The sequence below is a fragment of the Gobius niger genome (genome assembly GCF_951799975.1).
Source record: "Gobius niger genome assembly, chromosome: 18".
Lineage (NCBI taxonomy): Eukaryota > Metazoa > Chordata > Actinopteri > Gobiiformes > Gobiidae > Gobius > Gobius niger.
Window position 1 is genome coordinate 10,692,624 of NC_136869.1, and position 18,146 is coordinate 10,710,769.

An 18,146-nucleotide genomic window follows, 5' to 3' on the forward strand; every position below is an offset into this window, starting at 1 on the left:
ATCAATGCATTTGGGGCATTGGCTTATTCAAGATTCTCGCTATTTGCACTCCCAATGGTGGTACTTGCAAAGCTAGATACTTCCTACATTCCTTATGTATTTTATGACACTACACTCAAGTAACCTGTTATTCTAAATTTACTTGTAATATATATGGTTAACAAGTGAATTTCTCCATTATGAGATCATATTCCTTTGATTTTCTATTTTTTTGGAACCAATAAACCATATGATAATGTAATGTTAGTAATGATTTTTGTCTTTACCACAAAACCTTTCGTCACATAATGCTTTTATTTTGTAGTAATGTGGTGCACTTCCGGTCTCCCTTGACTCGCGGTGCCTTGATGAAGCTTTGGCTGAAACAAACATGGCTCTGCAACATTGTGAAATAACAACTTTTAGCATTACCTGGCATACAAACGGAGAAAACATGTGACGATCAATCAATAACGATCCAACTCTCAATCCGTACTGGATGTAACTCTAAATCGGGCGAGTTTGAGTTGCCTTTTGCGGCCGTGTTTACACAGAGGTAAGCTCGGTGGCTAATGTAAGCAGCGAGCAAAAATGGACCTTGGATCAATGTTGTACAATAACTTAAAAGATATTACATGGAGTACGACGTCCCTGCCGCTCGATCAACTCGTCAGCTCCTACAGATTACCTCAAATCGCGAAATTAGACAGCGGTAAGCAACTTTTGAATGTTCAAGTGGGCATGTTGCTAGTTCTGCTAGCCTAAGTTGCTAAGTTGCAGCTAAGTGTAACTAATGTCATGTTGGTGAGCAAAAGTCACTCTGGTGTTTTCAATATTTGGTCTCCAGCCTTTCAAGACTTAGTAAAGCTATTTAAATGACACTAGATAAACATGACAATAAACTGATTACTTATTCATTGCAATACTTAATGTATTGTTTGCTTGTTCTGCTATATTTTCTGTTATTACTTTCACTAATGATCATGCTATTTATGTTGCCTTTGATATAGTAAAGGCAATTTTAGGATTAGGCTATAGATATATATTTCTAGTAGAAAAAAGACCCAATATTCAGCCAAGTGTATGTTTTGTTGAGCCTGTACCTTATTGTTATTTGAACTGGAAAAGTTTATGTAATATATTTCAATTCACTGTTGACTTGCTACATTCCCAAACAACCAAAGTAAGATATCAGAAAAATGAAATATACAAAAGCAGTGAATTCAAATAAAAATGGACCCACAACATATCGAATTGCAAAGTATTGTACATTTCTCACAGTCATGTCATATTCTGTTTGCACCATATCACTGTGAGAATATAAAGTGAAATGGCATTAAACGCTGATGAACTGCTGTGCTGGCCCGTCTTCATCTAAATGCTGCTGTATGCCTTTTAGAGCCATATAGATTAAACCATTAGACACTGTCAATAAGTGAAGTAGATTGGGAGTGTGCTGAGTAATCCGGTGCTGGGGCCCGGCTGGTGCATCCCATCAGGCTGACACAACATGGGCATTGTTTGAGGCTGTTGTGCAGAATTTGTTGCACAAATTGAAATATCCTAGCAAGCACCGTGGAGAGTGATTATTGTTGATTTGCTTGTTATGTTTTGCACACTCTTATCGAGTAATCTCTAAACATTATTCTCTTAACAGCTGCTGCCCCTTGCATTCACACATTTCCAAAGACAGTGAACAGTAACCAGACTATTGCCTTTTTGTACAAATATGTTATGATACTATTAAAACTTGCTTGCACCGAAGGTTTGAGAGTAATGCTATGGTCATTACACGAATACCATGAAATTATTTGGATCAGATATATGGTTAGTCTGGAGCCACTACGACTCTACACGCAGCCACTATGGGTCAACGTGACCAGCATGTTCTTAGAGGTGGGGGAAACCTACAGAAAGGCCCTGTTTGGTCTGGTGATTGGGACCTGTTTGCTGCACTACATCATATGGCTATCAAAGTTTGGGATAGTCATAGAAGTACTAACCAAGTGGCAATAACCATGTATTTTATGTTATGCAGGCCAACTGGCCGAAGGCCTCAGAGAAAACGACTACCTCTTGGTCCACTCTTGCCGTCAATGGACGACCATCACTGCCCACAGTCTCGAGGAGGGACACTACGTGATTGGGCCGAAGATCGAGATCCCGGTTCACTATGAAGGTCAGTAAGAACAGCATATTATTATACTGATATGTGGTATTAACTTATAGGTACAAAGTAGTCTTGCAGTTGTGTCCAAAGACAGAGTATTGTAATTGTTGACCTTTGAATTTATTACAGTGAAATGGGAAACAAACTTTCAAACAAACAAACTCTCTGCTCTTGTATTTGTTAAATCTTAACCTTGAAATACAATCCCAAACATAATGTCTGTTGATCCATGTTAGGTCAGTTCAAGCTTCTGGAGCAGGACAGAGATGTCAAGGAGCCAGTGCAGTACTTCAACAGTGTGGAGGAAGTGGCCAAAGCGTTTCCTGAAAGAGTTTACGTCATGGAAGAAATCACTTTTAATGTCAAGGTTCGTGTATGATCTTATAATATGCATCAAATCAGCTTGTGAAACATGCCCGTAATCTCATCCCTGTTAAGAATTTTGATGTTGAGTGAATGAGTTTGGACCACAGCTAACAAGTTAATTTATTTGCTCCCTCTTTCATTGTTTGCAAACAAAACAAAAAAAATCAGGCATAGGGCCTTAAAGGCATAATGTCAATCCTCCTTGTGACTGGAAAATGCTGTAGAGATTAGGAGTGCTCTGAATTTGTAATACATATAACAATCCATAAACCAATGAATGTATGGAGATTTTAAAATGTACAACATTAAAGTTATCATTTACATTGTGTATTCTGACTACAGTGTGTACCAGTAGTGACCCCGCCGCTACCAGTTGCTCCATTGCTAATTTAATGCTTTCACTTAGTTATTAGAGCAGAAGAACATTTAATCGGGCTGATATTTTGCTTCAGCTGCTAGCCTGAGCCCAAGTATCAGTATTATAAAAAACCCAATGGTCTTGGACGTTTTTCAGATGGCGTCTGGTGAGTGCAATGAAGACACCGAAGTCTACAACATAACACTAAGCACTGGTGATGAGCTGACTCTGATGGGCCAAGCGGAGATCCTTTACGCCAAGTCCTCCAAGGAAAAATCACGTTTCAACACTATATTCAAAAAGATTGGGAAGCTCAACTCCATCAGCAAGATCTGTCGGGGAAAGATGCCGTGTTTGATTTGCATGAACCACCGGACCAACGAAAGCATCAGTCTGCCTTTCCAGTGCAAGGGCCGCTTCAGCACTTGCAGTCCCTTGGAGCTGCAGATGCAGGACGGGGAGCACACCATTCGGAATATAGTCGAGAAAACGCGTCTTCCGGTCAATGTTACGGTCACAAGTAGCCCGCCCCGAAATCATCACGACTTGCACTTAATCCGCGAAGGGCATCGGTACAAATTGGTCAACATCCAAACCAAAACGGTGGTCGTTTGTTGCATTTTACGAAGCAACAAAATCATCCCGACTCACTTCCCCTTTCACATGTCAATGCCGAAGTTTATTGTCCCAGAAGAGCTCCTCCAAGGTGAATTATGGCTGGACACTATGGTGCACCGGTGGTTTTCGTTTTGCCAAGACCAGTTCGACATTGACGACTACTCGAGAGCGGTCCGGGACGTGCGCACCGACTGGACGGATGAAGGGAAAAGTCCCAAGAAAAGCACCGGGAATGGGAGCTGTAACGTCGGCGGAGGGGGCAACGGTAACTCGAATGGGTGTCCTAATCACATGCACGTCCCGAGTTCGCTAACGTACGCCCGGGACGAACTCACCCAGTCCTTCCATCGCCTTTCGGTCTGTGTCTACGGCAGCAACCTGCACGGCAACAGCGAGGTGAATTTGCAAGGTTGTATGACTTTGTGCGGGGACTGGACTTTGCTGCCGTCCGATTGCGTCCCGTCCGAATCGGGGGAGAGTGAGCACTTTTTCTCCGAGCTTATGGAGAACACAAACCCGCCCCCCGCCCTGAACAAGTCGGACATCCCGTATGAAGAGCTGTGGTTAGACCGACTGGGCGCTCAAATCCCCAACACAACAGAAGGCGTCAGAGGCATTAACAACGGATGTAGCACGTCAGCGGCCCTGCCTTACCCAGTCACCTGCCCCGTCGGTGCAATAACAAGTGCAGATGCTTCTCTTACACCACCGCCAGTGCCGCCCAAATCTGAAGCTGTAAGTATTGCATTAAAGTAGTACTTGTCATATATGAATAGTTGAATTTTGACTTGATCAGTGTCTGTTTTACCATTGTTGAAACTATCAATCAATTTGCAGGTCAAAGAAGAATGTCGCCTTTTGAATGCTCCTCCGATTCCTCCGCGGAGCTCAAAGCAGATGCCATCAGTGCCCATTTTATCCAAGCCTCGGCAACAAGAAACACGCTCGCCAAGTCCCACGCTCTCCTACTACTCCTCTGGTCTACACAACATGTAAGAATAAGACAATACTGCTCATATTTAGGACAATATTAGGAGAAATTGGCAGATATAAGGCAACATGATGGGTGTTGAAGTGCACATGACAGGTTAGGTTGATGTAATTCTTCTGATTTAGGTGGTATAATACCTGTGGTAAGTAAAAATCATAGTTTCCTACCATTAAAATATCAGTTTGTGAAGAACATTAACAGGAGTCTGTCCTTAGCAACATCTTAGCAACAGTAGTTTGTTCATGATGAAGATCAAAAGAACATAAGTTCATCTTTTGGAAATTAAGAGAAGCAATATTATGATAGTTGGGGCATGTACAGAGGGTGATAAAGAATATTATATTAAAGCTGCATTATACAACTTTTTATGTGGGGAAAAAAAAGTTGATATTTGTGCGTAGTGACCCAGCTGTATGAGTGGTCAGCATGGTGCCTTTACTTTCGATCACGGTGGTCTCTACAACACTCCAGGATCAATTGTTTTGTAGATTTTCTGGTGAGAGGATCCGTCAGCTTCCAAACAATTGATCCTGGAGCATCCTAGAGACCACTGTGATGGAAAGTATGCTGATCCTTCATACAGCCACTGGGTCACCACAAGGTCAAATATGCACAAATATTAACTTTTTTTTTCCACAAAAAAAGTTGCATAATGCACCTTTAAATAGAATTGCTGAGCAATATCAAAAATATGTACACATGAGGGGTCAGCAGAGTCAGAGAATACCTTGTCCACTCCGCTGCAGAAAAGCTGTTTTTTGCCTTTAGTTATTATTTTTTTTAGACACAAAGGTTGGCAGTGCTTTAATTCCTCTCTTATACTTTTTTGCAGAAGCGCTGGAAGCACCGAGCAAGAGCCCCCTGAGCCTGCAGACCAAAGCCAGGTGTGTTACCCCTGCAACTGGGCCAAATCCAAATCCCACAGCCTGGAACCACCAGCCTCCACTTCACCAGCTCTGCTCTCCCCCCTCCCCTCCGACACCATGTCCTCTCGCTTGTCCTGGCCCAACAACTTCACCAGGGAAGACTCGCAGTGCATGGAGGAGTTCCTACCGTCGAGCTGCCGCAGTTACTACAGCTATCCAAGAAAAAGGAGCCACAAATCCTGCACGTCCAGCCTGACTGACTTCGACGGACGCGATAAATCACAAGACGGCACAAGCGCCGGACTGCAGACGTCGTCTCTAAATCAAGTTTGCATCAAATCTTCAAGCTACAACTCAGAAATGCACAGGGACAAGCCGATCGAGGAGTCGAACACAAAGCAAAGTCTATCGTGTCCTATTCTACCACCAAGGACACCTAAGCCTAATGCTGTGAAGACGGGTACAGAGACGGTGGAGTTGGCTTGCGATGAAACTGAGGGCCCTTCTGATGTTTTTATTGACGAAGGCACAACAGAAGGCGCCGGTAATGGTCTCAGTAGCCCCAATTGTCCAGCTTTTCTCGCGGAATCAGACTGGCAGCCTCCGTCCAGCCTGGCAGGTCTTTCTATCGAAGAGGTGTCCAAATCCTTGAAATTCATCGGGCTACCGGATGACATCGTGTCTCTCTTTGTGTCGGAAAAGATCGACGGGAACTTGCTCCTGCAGCTCACGGAGGAGATTTTATCGGAGGACTTCAAACTGAGCAAACTGCAGGTGAAGAAACTCATGCAGTTTATTAACGGATGGAGGCCGAAGATATGACGATGTGTGAGTGTGACGCGTATTACAAACCCAGTTCAAAGATGTTGGGACACTTAATGGAATTTAAATAGAAACAGAGCAATAGCTTTCACACTTTATGAACCATATTTTACTGTCAAAAGAACATTCACTTTATATTGAAGGAAGGAAGTGAATAAAGGAAGGCCAAATAATTACTTAGTCTATAAAGTAACATCAGAACATTTACCTGATTTGTTTTGGTTTCCTCTTAAGTGGGTAAATCTCATGACCTATTTATAGTAGTCTGTTAGTATTTATGTTTTTATAGTGTCCCAATATTTTTGGATCTTGGGGGAAGTGTTTTTGCCTTCAGTATAATGTCTGTCTTCTATGCACAAAAGGCCACAAAGCGTTATTTTACTTTTGTTACTGCGTCCGTCGTGGGAAGGACAGCGAGGTTATTCGCCTCAGCGCATGTGAAGTGGAAACATGGCACTTTTTATTTACTTAAACAATAATATTTTTCATCCACAGACTTTATTATGCAGATTAAAAAAACACATTAGTAATGCTAATAGTTTGAATGGTACAAATGACAAAAATGTGAATATTGTGGAAGTTTTTATTTTAGCAGTTCAAAGTAAATATTACTTGTATTTAGTACACTAATGATGAAACTTTAGAACACTAATGATAAAACTCAAGACATTTTGTTCCTTACGGTTACTAAGGCTGACTTGCCTAACAGGACTAACCTAAAACCTGAAAATAATTTTGTAGAACAGCTGTACAATGACAAAGCACTTAAAACAATTTGATATGATGCCAAACTTGACAGGGTTTCACTTTTGAAATTGTACCACTAGAATAATCCTGCTTACCACAATATACTAATTTCTTGATGTGCTGTTAAAAGTTGTCTAAATATTCAGTTCTTAAAGGAATAGTTCACCTTTTTCCATACTGAGATATGTTCTTACCTGAGATTAGACGAGTTGATACGGACCCGTCTGGTCTTTGTGCCCGTGGAAGAGCGTGGTAGCTTCCAACTTCACCCCCGTTTGGAGCTATAGGAACACATTGGGAGAGGCAAAATGCTAACAACATCTATGGTCTTTTTGTGTGACTGAGGGCACGCACAAAGACCAGACACGTATCAACTCCTCTAAGCTCAGGTAAGAACATACTGTATCTCAGTATGTAAAAACAGTGAACTATTCCTTTAAAAGGAGAACGTCACCAAATGTTTAATGAGGGCTTTCTCAACAGCACACAGTCCCTGGTACATATAACCTTAAATTCACATCATGTTGACTAAACCAAAGTGTCTTTGACTCTGAAGCTTCAAACACTTTTTGCACTTAATTTTCTCTAGTTGGTGCCTCTGAACAGTAATGTAAGATGTCCTTCAAAAAAACTTAGCTTTATTGAACATTCAGCCCATGGGAAGTATTTACCGGTACATGAAAAACTTTAGTCATACCTTAAAATTTGGAGTTAAGTCTAAGTTTACGGAACAGACATGAGGATAAATTAAGTCTTGTGAAATAAGTTTAGCCTCATGTTGTATTCATTCATACCAGTAACGCTATATAAAAGTTAAGTAAATTAACATCTTTTTGCCATTATTGTTTATTTTTTTTATGTCTTTTAGCCAAATGTGTTGTGTTGTTTTACCACAGCTACAGTGTGTTAAAATCCAAAGTGATACAATTAAATGTAACACTTTTATACAGAAAAGTAATGTTTGCACTTTGGTTCAATTACTTATTGCGGTAGGAGTTTCACTACATGCTTTTAAATCTGTCCCAAGTGTCCTAAAGGAAGTAAAGACAAACTTCCTATGCCTTAACCCAAGAAACCTTACTTTGTAAAGTGTGTGGTTGTATGAGGCATATGCAAGCTCTACCAAAAAGTCATTAAAAATACCCGGCAAAATTTAAATCAAGGAAAATTTAGATGACGATTTTATTTAAAGCAGTAGTAGAAAAACTTGATCTTTAAAGGTGCATTGTATACTTAAAAAAAAATCCAACTCTGGAGGAAATATGGAAAAACTTGAGTCACTGCCAATTATTTTGTTAATTCCCAAATTGTCAAAATTTAAAGAAAAATCCAAGCCATAAGCATCATACAACCCCAGTTTCCAAAACCTGAATTATCCAGAATGTAGCCAACTGTTGATAAATGTTATATAGTACCTTCTAAACCAATGTTATTTAGATTTTTTTTTTGGATTCTTTGAGTATGCCAAATGCTATAACTCAGTTTATTTATGCAGTAATTTAAAATATGCATTAACTCTTTTTAAAGGTGGGTATTTTTATTTTTCCCCCTTCTCAGTTTTGTATCGGGGTGTTACATATGTATGTTTATTTTTGTTATGTTTATACAAATTTTACTGTCCTTTTTTTAAAGAATGCTTATGTGAAATATTTTAATGAAAAAAAAAGCTTATGTTCAAATGTTTGTTATTGTTCTTGTACACTACTTTGAGTGTATTCATTAATGTGAGTGAATTGTTTTAATGGGTCAGTCGCAGTCACACACTACATGCACAAAGGTTTAATACTAAAATGCCGTGTGTCAAAGTCGTTTTCCTGTTTTTGTATTTTGTAGCAGGTTATTATGTCCTATGCAGTTGGACGAGGCACTAATCCTGTCATTCTCTACACTGTGTCAAAGAATAATCCTAAACCAAAAGTAAAACCAGATCTTTACCAGGACTATATTCGTCTAGCCTGCCATCCTCTGGGACTCGGTCAAGATGCAAATTTTGAAATCCTGTAGCCACTTTATAACATATCCCACCTGTCATTAAAATAGCTTAGTTCACTTGTTGATTTGCAGAAGATTAACATTTTCAGTGCGATACTTCTTGTTACTTGGTACCACACGTTTTAATGAACTGGAAAAGCGTGTTGTCCGTCTGGCCAGGCTAGGATTAAATAGCACTGAGAACAGGTCTAGATTGTGGTTTTAGTACTTCTACAAGAGGCCTTCTTAAAGGAGCAGTCCACCGTTTTCCCATACTGAGATATGTTCTTACCTGAGCTTAGAGGAGTTGATGCGTACCTGTCTGGTCTTTACGCGTGTGCTCAGTCATGCAAAAAGACCTAAGATGTCGTTAGCATTTAGCCTCTCCTCCTCTCCTGTATGGGGCCAAATGGGGTAAAGTTAGAAGCGACCAAGCTCCTCCCCTATTTAAATACGGTTACGTGAGTAGTTGCACGATCCAAGTCTAGTTACACAAAATTAAACATTTTCTAAGCAGATAAAAAGAGGTACTATATTGTAAGGCGTAACAACACCTTAGGAGCACTTCAACGTCTGCACTGTTAAGTGAAGATATTACTGCGCGGAGGTCAAAGTGCTCCCAAGGTGTTAATGCCTTATACAAAATGAAACATTGATTATATTGGTACTATATTGTAACTATACTTGGATCGTGTAACTACTCACATAACCGTATTTAAATAGGGAAAATGTGGAAGAGCTTGGTCGCTTCTAACATCAACCCTGTTTGGCCCCATAGAGGAGAAGAGGAGCGGCTAAATGCTAAGAACATCTTTGGTCTTTTTGCTGAGCGCACACGTTAAGACCAAACAGATACACTTCAACTCATCTAAACTCAGATTAGAACATATCTCAGTATGGGAAAACGGTGGCATGTTCCTTTTTAATCTTCAGAAACTGACGAAACACAGACAAATACTGGGACTAATCCGGGACTGAACTCTAAACCAGGAAGTGGAATTCTTTGATCTAAATCACATCTGAAAACGACCAAAACCAGAACTACTCAATTGGAAATAAGTGCAGCTAAATCCCAAAAGTCCCATTGGCAGTGCAACACAGTTTGAGAATCACTAGACAACAGCCACGTCAGGCAGAAGTGTTAACCCCACAGTATAAAACAGCATTACAGTCTTGGGTTTTAAGACTGAATAATATGCTTCATCTCAAAACAGGAAAATGACAGTGACGCTGGGATTCATAGTATTATAATTATTTTCAAGTGTTGGTCAGAATTACAGAAAATCTTACACTTTTTGTTCTAACTTCTGTCTTCATTTTTGTATTGATTGCATTGTATTAAAATGATTAACTAAAGCTCAAGAGGTGGGTGTGTATTTTTGACCCAGTGGAATATTTAAATGACTTAAATGGGATTATGGTGGCGCAAGTTTACGTGGGTTGACCTCAAATTGTATGACTGATGGTTCAATTTCCCAACTCCTCCAGTGTATTGCCTTTGTGTCTTGTGCAAAATGCTTCAACTGTATGGCACTACGACATTGCACTTTCCATACCTCAGTACAAGTGGTTGAGGTAATGATCGTTTTTACTGTGTACTACAATTTAGGAAGACTCTAGGTCTGAAAGCGGAGATGAGTACACACTTAGCCTTATTGTGAAATCAACATTTCATGGAAGTTTGTTTGGGGTTTTAGCCGCAACACACCTTGTGAAATAATGTACAGGTTTTGCAACAAGGTTCTGCTTTTGCTGCCCACGCTTCTCGTCCTGGGCAACAGGTTCAGGCACCTTGCAAAAACTACTAGACTGGGTTAACATGCAGTTATTTCAATTCTTCTTTGGTGAAACTAAAATGTGGGGGTGAGCGTGTGTCAATGTGTTTGAAAGGTTTGTTCAATGATAGGTTTGAAAGCACAGCAATGCTCATGTTTTATATAATACTGACAACTGACAACACCGGGCCAAAAAAGGATAATTTCTGAACTGAAGGAGGCGGGCCCATTATTGACGGTTGATGATGCAAACAATGGTTGGCGTGTGTTCAAATCAGACTTTTCTTTCATAAATATTCAATATGATTAGCTGGTAGTCCTATTTATAAGATATATGGGTAACACTTTACATTACGGGCCGGTAAGTCCTTGGTACTTACAGTGGTAATTACAGTGGTACTTATGGTGGCATTTACACTGGTAATTCAAGGTACTTATTGTGGTTCTTACAGTGGTACTTACGGTGGTAATTATGGTGGTAATTGCAGTGGTAATTCTAGGTACTTATTGTGGTACTTAAAGGATACTATAGACAATTACAAGTTATGTACTTGTAGGTATACAGTGGTAACTTTTCGTAATGAAGGTTGTACTTCTTGTTTTCCCTAATGCTGTTTTAGGTTGTTTTATAGTCACACAATCCTAGAAATTACGTCTGTACGTAGAAGTACCACATTTACTACTTATGAATTGCTGCTATAGTATTCTTGAATTACCAATGAGTACCATAGATGTATTTTATTTATTTTTATTGACCTTTATTTAACCAGGATAGTCCCACTGAGATTAAGAATCTCTTTTTCAGGGGAGTCCTGATGTATCACTGAAACTACTTGAAACTATCATTTAAAGTACCAAAGTACATAGAAGTATGACCTGCATTACTAAGAATTACCGCTGTATCTCTTAGTAATGAGAGATACAGTGGTAACTCTGTGTCTCCCTAACCCCTAACGACTAGTAATTATGACTTAGTACCACAATAATAACCTAGTAATTACCCTGTAATTAACACTGTAAGTACTACTGTCATTACTAGTAATTACCACTATAAGTACCACAGACTTACCGGCCCGTAATGTAAAGTGTTACCGATATGGTATAAACTGTTTTCTGCCGGCCTCTCTGATCTGGGCGTTAGAGTTCGTGTTGGGGTCAGGAGTTAGGGTTAGGAAAGGCAAATGTGATGCAAGTTGTGTTTTACTCACACAGATCTTGTACATATTTTTAGAAACTAGAAGGTCTTGGCTGACACATGAGGCTGTAAGCTTATAAGGACTGTTTCTAAAGGCAGGGGGAGTAGTATTGGGCCTGAAAGGAAAAGTGAACGTCCAAATAGTTTAAACCAGTGGTTCTCAACCTTTTGGTGCCGCGACCCCCATTTTAACAATTAAAGGGGTTTGTGACCCCCGCTCGGGTCACACCGTGAGAAATAGAAAAAGTAGCCTACATAATTCTTAAAAAAAAAAAAAAAAAAAGCAAATGGCTAAAATGAAATTCATCAAACTATGAACAATAATGGCACTCTGGTAAAATAGCAAATACATGCTACAATAAGATATCAGATTATATGCTAATGAAAACATGGCTATTTTATCTAAATGATCTGGCGACCCCCCAAATTTGTCTCGCGACCCCCTTGGGGGTCCCGACCCCCAGGTTGAGAACCACTGGTTTAAACCACAGACCCAATCAAGGAAAAAAGTAACCAATCACAAATACTTGAAGTCTCTTCAGGCTGAACCAAGAACACATGGAAATAATAGAAAGACACACACCGGCAAACGCAAAAATTCTCAGCACACAAGACCAAAAACGTTCCTCAGTGGATAATAGTTAAAAGTGTAAATTGTTGTGTTACTCGGTCAAAAGGCCTTAAGCTTTATCTATTGTATTACAGGCGTGAACTTATCAACGTAACTTTGAATTTGTAAATGTGGTCTGTTATGTAATCTTTACGGCTTTGCTCATAAAACATTTAACTGTCACTGGCTTTCTTTATGTGACTATGAACAAGTGAGCTTTTATAAATGATAAGCAAAAGACATGAGCTGAACGGTGAATACACCAATGTGCAGTTGGCACAAGCCGCCAATAAAAAGCAAATGAGAGTTACCTGCCTCACCACATGTATGTATGTATGTATGTATGTATGTATTCGGACCATAAACAAAGACCATAAACAAAACATAAAAACACAAACTCATAGGAACTCACAATACACCCTGCCATGATTGTGGAGACATTTACGTCTTAGTAGTCTTAGCGCTATACAAATAAAGTTTACTTACTTACTTGCTTACTTAGTACAAACAATTTTGTTTTACCTTTTGCACATTTTAAATTAGGCTGTCCGAAAAGGAGTGGGGGGAAGTAAACACTTATTTTGTCCCACACCTTTTAAGTACTGTCAGTATCTTGTTCTATTTACTTTTTAGGCTTCCTTAAAACAATAATTTGAGCACTGTGATCTAAATCAAGCTGTCGTATACAGTGTGAATACGACCAATCAACATCAGGTTTACAACAGCTGAACATGAAAAGTCATATATTTTCTTCCGATACATACTTAGAGAATATCCATTCTTTGTATTGATATTTAAACTGTCTGATATTTGGACATCGTTTGAGGTCTATGTGTAATTTATTCCATATTTTAGGACCACAAACGGACACACAGAAACCTTTTCTGGATGTCCAGGCATGGGCAATTTTAAAGTGATCCCCTTAAATTGTATTTTCCTTCTCTTTCAGAAATCAACTGCTGAATTTTTAGAGGTAGTTTCTTATTTTTAGCTTTGTACATTAATTAATGTTTTAATAGTTATCATGTCATGATGTTTTAGAATTTTGGCTTTAATAAACAGTGGATTGGTGTGGTCTCGGTAACCAGCGTTGTAAATTGTTCTTATTGCTCTTTTTTGAAGGATGAATATTGGTTGTAAAGTAGTTTTATAATTATTATCCCAAATTTCAGCACAATATGTCAAGTAAGGCGAGAGCAGAGAAAAGTAAAGCGTTTGCAAAGCCCTTGAATTTAAGACATGCTTTGCCTTGCTTAATACAGCTATACTTTTTGCTACTTTTTTATGTATATATTGAATATGCGCTTTCCAGTTTATTTTTTCGTCTATAATGACACCTAAGAATTTTATCTATATGATATATACATAATGTTATATATATAATATATAATATGTTATATATGTTTTATACGTGTTGTTTAAACGTCTTTTTATGTCTTAGGGACCAGGTCTGAGAATTAGCACTTAGCCATATGGCCAATGAACATGGCATAAGTTACTGTAATGCGTTTTGTTCTGTCACTATCAAATAAACGTACAATAAAAATAAAAATGGTCATTGAACCCACACATTTATTTTATCACAATGTTTTATTCTTTTATTGACTTACTGCTTTTACTCATGCAGTAGTGTTTTGAGTAGTAATTGCAATTGTATAAAAGTGGAATTGCAAACTACAAGATATCCTGTCAAAATGGGGTTTTACGTCTAAAACATGCCAACCCTGTAATATGAACATGCTCTCTAATGCATTCTTTCAGCAGTTCATATTTGAGTCTTCACTAAATGTTAATGCTCTTGGATATGTCTACAATGTACAGTCAGTGTCAGGAAATTAAAGTCGGCCTGTTGCACGGTGCTTCATAATCAAACAAAGCTCTGGCTAAAACAAACTCCGATAAAGTGACCGTTAGCCTATAAAAAAAGTCTTCATTACACTATCAATGACTGTCCTGCAATTTACAATGTGTGCCTTTATTACCTGCTCTTAACGGCACTTGAAACAGGGTATTTAAGGAGTGACTTGACCTGACACAAAGACGCTCCACGGATGAGCAGAAAGACACGTCCACTGCTGCTTAGACCTGCTTCTAGTAAGTACTTTATTGTCATTTTTCTTTGTTGTCATTTTTCAGAAATTATGTGGATAGATGTCCCCTTCTTACTGTCTTTATCAATAATGAACATGCTGTCAGTAATAGAGTACCCAATAGGTTTGACAAGTTTGGTTTCTTTAGATTTATGTATCTTATAAGGATTTCCCCCCAAATATCAAGTTACTCTCCCCCAAAGAAAGGCCATCATGCAAAATGTTGATAACAATTCACTACTCAGAAAATCAAACCACTTATGGCAGATTTTTGTGTCATCAGATTTTGAATTTAATGTGAAATAAAACATATTAATCATCTAAATTCGGAGTGTGAAATTAGCAGGACAAAAACTAATCACAAGGCAGACTTCAAGGCATGAGCTATTGATCTCGCGTGAGTCAAACCAACCTCAATTCATCTGGAAAGTGAAGAGTCCAATCAAAATTCTCAGATTTGACACGTCAAAGCCTAAACTCCTACTTTTCTCAGATGTAAATCTCACTCAAAGAAAAGATCGGACAATAATTCTAGTTTCCATATTTATAGTGATTTTTTTTTCCCCACTGCAAATTTTACATTCTGAAACTATTTGAGTTCAACATTTTCTATTATATTTTAAGTATAACATATACAGATGTTTTAATTTCCAAATAAATGTTCTTGAAAATTACTTAGTAGTAAATAGTAAACAAAATGCAGAATGTGAACTAGGGAACGTTCCAAGACACAGAGATGGTTGTGTCCACATTTTAAGGCAGCAGAGAATTAAGTCATTGAAGTTTTCACACAACTAACTTCTTTTGGCTGATCTAAACTTTTCTTTGCACTTTCTTCTTTGCATTCATTGTATGTAAGATACCCTTACTAACTATTTCATTGATGCACATTTTCTGTCTTTTTATTGCACCCTGAATTTCTCCATTTCGAGATCAATAAAGGATTATGTTATCTTGTTTTGTTTTTTTATTCCTATTGATGTGTTTATGATCGGTTTCCTATTGTCTTCTGTGAAGCCCCTAGAGCACCATTCACGGTGCCGTGAGGTGCTCCACAAATAAACTTGAACTGAATTTTATTTTCTTTAGTAAAGAAAAGTGCTACAAAGACCAGTATCCAGCAATGACCAACAGCAGGGGACCTTTCCATCTCCCAGGTGAGAGATACAGTATATAAATATAATATATATCTTGGACTTTACATAGTATGTAAAACTGAGGGGCATTTTTGAGCAATATGAATGTTCTACATGGCTATACTGAGCTGTTAAGATCTTGAGAAGACTGGATGTTTTAAAAAGTAAACATTTATGTCTGGGTGACCTGCATCATGTATTTCACTTGGTCACTCCTTGAAGAAGGCTTTTTGTTGACTGCTTCATGTGTGATAAAGAAACAGCCAGCAGGAAGCTTTTTGTTTTATATAAAACTTAAGTTTTTAAGAAGTCACTAAAGAGCACTTTTGTTACAATCATTTGACATAAACCTCCCAAGCATTTGAAGTTTGACTGTTTAGACTTGGTTTCTTCAATTATGACAAAACAATGAATGACTAAATAGATTTTGTTGTGTATGATTTTTCAGCCATGTGGGGCGTGTGCCTGCTGACGCTCTTCTTGGCCTGGGACTTGCAGCCTGTGTTCAGTGTTCCCGCACAGCGCAGCCTTTCCATCGAAGAGGAGTACATGGAGAATAACATAACTGAAGAAGACATGGTGATAAAATTTGAGTGGCTCAAGAAAAATGCCAAAAAAATTCTTGAAACAGTTGGAACTGCTACCAATAATATTCCTGACATTGGTAAACTGGCTAACGCCGGACATTATCTTCTGCCAGCATTCCAGTTAGCAGCAATTCTTATACCAGAAGCAGATAAAATAGATGGGATTAAAACTGAAATGAATGCTCTTAATGCAAGGTTTGACAATTTCAATGAACAACTAAAATGGGCATATAGCCACTATTAAATTGCCATTGACAATATTGAAAATAGTTGGTTAAAATATTCTGAAATGGCAGAAAAACAGGACATGCTTGAAAAAATATTTTTTCCATTTTACACTCCACTATCGGACAGCGCTTTGGTCATTCACAGGTTATTGATGTCTGATCCTGTAGCCAATACACAATCCAGTACCACTCAGAGTCTAGGTGATGTACTTGCCAAGCGATTTAGATGCCATGAAAAAGATGTGGAAGCCCAGTTTCTACATTTGATAGAAATTCTACGCAAGGGTAACTTGATGGATGAAAAGTACTACGAGTACAAAGGGGTAGATGTTAATTTCAGAAAAACTATGTCAAAGAAAATTGAATCTGAATCTGCCTCTGCGTTGTTCAGAACACAACAAAGATGTGTCTCCAACAGTAAACTTTACATAAAGAGAGATATAATTGAACGCATTGATGACACAAAAAATCATCAGCGAATCGCAAATAACATTGGCGACTTCCTGCGAAGAACGTATGACCGATATGATTGGATGGTGGTTGCATTCACGTCACACTTCTCACGAAATTTGTTTGATGTGTTAAAAAGACATGTTTTCTCGGGGTTCACTGAGATTGACAGAGGAACTGTGACTGTCGCTGTAGCCAGTCAGATTAAAGGCAAGTATGAAAAAGCTAAGGAAGTGAAAAAGGAGATTAAAAAGTGTTTAGAGAATGTGCCATGTTATGCCATAGAGAAAGAAATTCGGGAGTGTGCTCAAGTGTCTGACGCCTTCACTGCTATACACATCTTTAAAAACCATGATCAAACATACATAAGTTCCTCTGATGAAAATGAAAAGGATTCATACTCTGCAAGCTTTGCAAGCGTTGATGAAAATCAAGATCAAATTTATTCAGAAAAATGCCCTCTCACAAGTGTTAGTTATACAAATAAAAAACTGGCAGGAAAAAACGCTGTAATAGAAGAGAGATCTGATACGATTGACCTGAGCAAAACCAGTTTTGGAAGGGCAATATCGAGAGGAATAGACAATGTCAATGAATGGATGGAAAAACATAAACTTTTCAAGAATATGAAAGACCTTGCTTACAGGAAGTTTTTGATCCTTATTAAAAGTGATGACGAAATGGATGGATGGAAGGATCCCTGCAAGACTTTCCCATGTGAGAATAAAGGCAAATGTGTGCTGGCACCATATACAAAAATACCAATGTGTGAATGTCAGTACGCCCACTATGGTAGAAGATGTGAAATATAGCAGTTCAGTTTGTAATTTACAAACATTGCAGGGGCAATAATATATATCACATAGTTATGATTTTTAGATGTTTTTTGTTGCAAGATAAGTTTTGAGTCAGTGCAATCTTACAACAACTACAGGATATAACCACTTTATAACATACGCAAATAATACTATTATTAGTGGAATAAATTTCAGCACTGGGCTCACAAGTCTCATTTGAACACTGTAATTTTCAAAACAGAATAAAACATGGGCAGTTGACTGTATGATGTATTGATGATGAAATATGTGAAAGCATACGAATAATTAATTATTCATGTGATGTCATACATTAAATTGGTAACTTGTCTTTAAAAAATGGTTTTAGCGTCATTTCTTGCAACGATAACTA

The 18,146-nt window shown here is 38.4% G+C and overlaps 1 protein-coding gene across 1 annotated transcript; it reads left to right on the forward strand.

The window, feature by feature from the left end:
• The first annotated feature begins 344 nt into the window (after positions 1-344).
• On the forward strand, positions 345-7,065 carry garem (GRB2 associated, regulator of MAPK1). Its single transcript, XM_079575735.1, has 6 exons — positions 345-691; positions 2,018-2,158; positions 2,386-2,516; positions 3,030-4,226; positions 4,329-4,483; positions 5,315-7,065. The coding sequence occupies exons 1-6, from the start codon at positions 571-573 to the stop codon at positions 6,168-6,170; spliced, it is 2,601 nt and encodes an 866-aa protein (XP_079431861.1). The 5' UTR covers positions 345-570; the 3' UTR covers positions 6,171-7,065.
• Positions 7,066-18,146: the final 11,081 nt, after the last annotated feature.

Bases quoted from the DNA above. Each gene is read 5' to 3' on its own strand.
- garem (XM_079575735.1), top strand. From the start codon at position 571: ATGGACCTTGGATCAATGTTGTACAATAACTTAAAAGATATTACATGG. The intron at 692-2,017 runs GTAAGCAACTTT...TATGTTATGCAG, and splicing joins AATCGCGAAATTAGACAGCG to GCCAACTGGCCGAAGGCCTC. The intron at 4,227-4,328 runs GTAAGTATTGCA...ATCAATTTGCAG, and splicing joins TGCCGCCCAAATCTGAAGCT to GTCAAAGAAGAATGTCGCCT.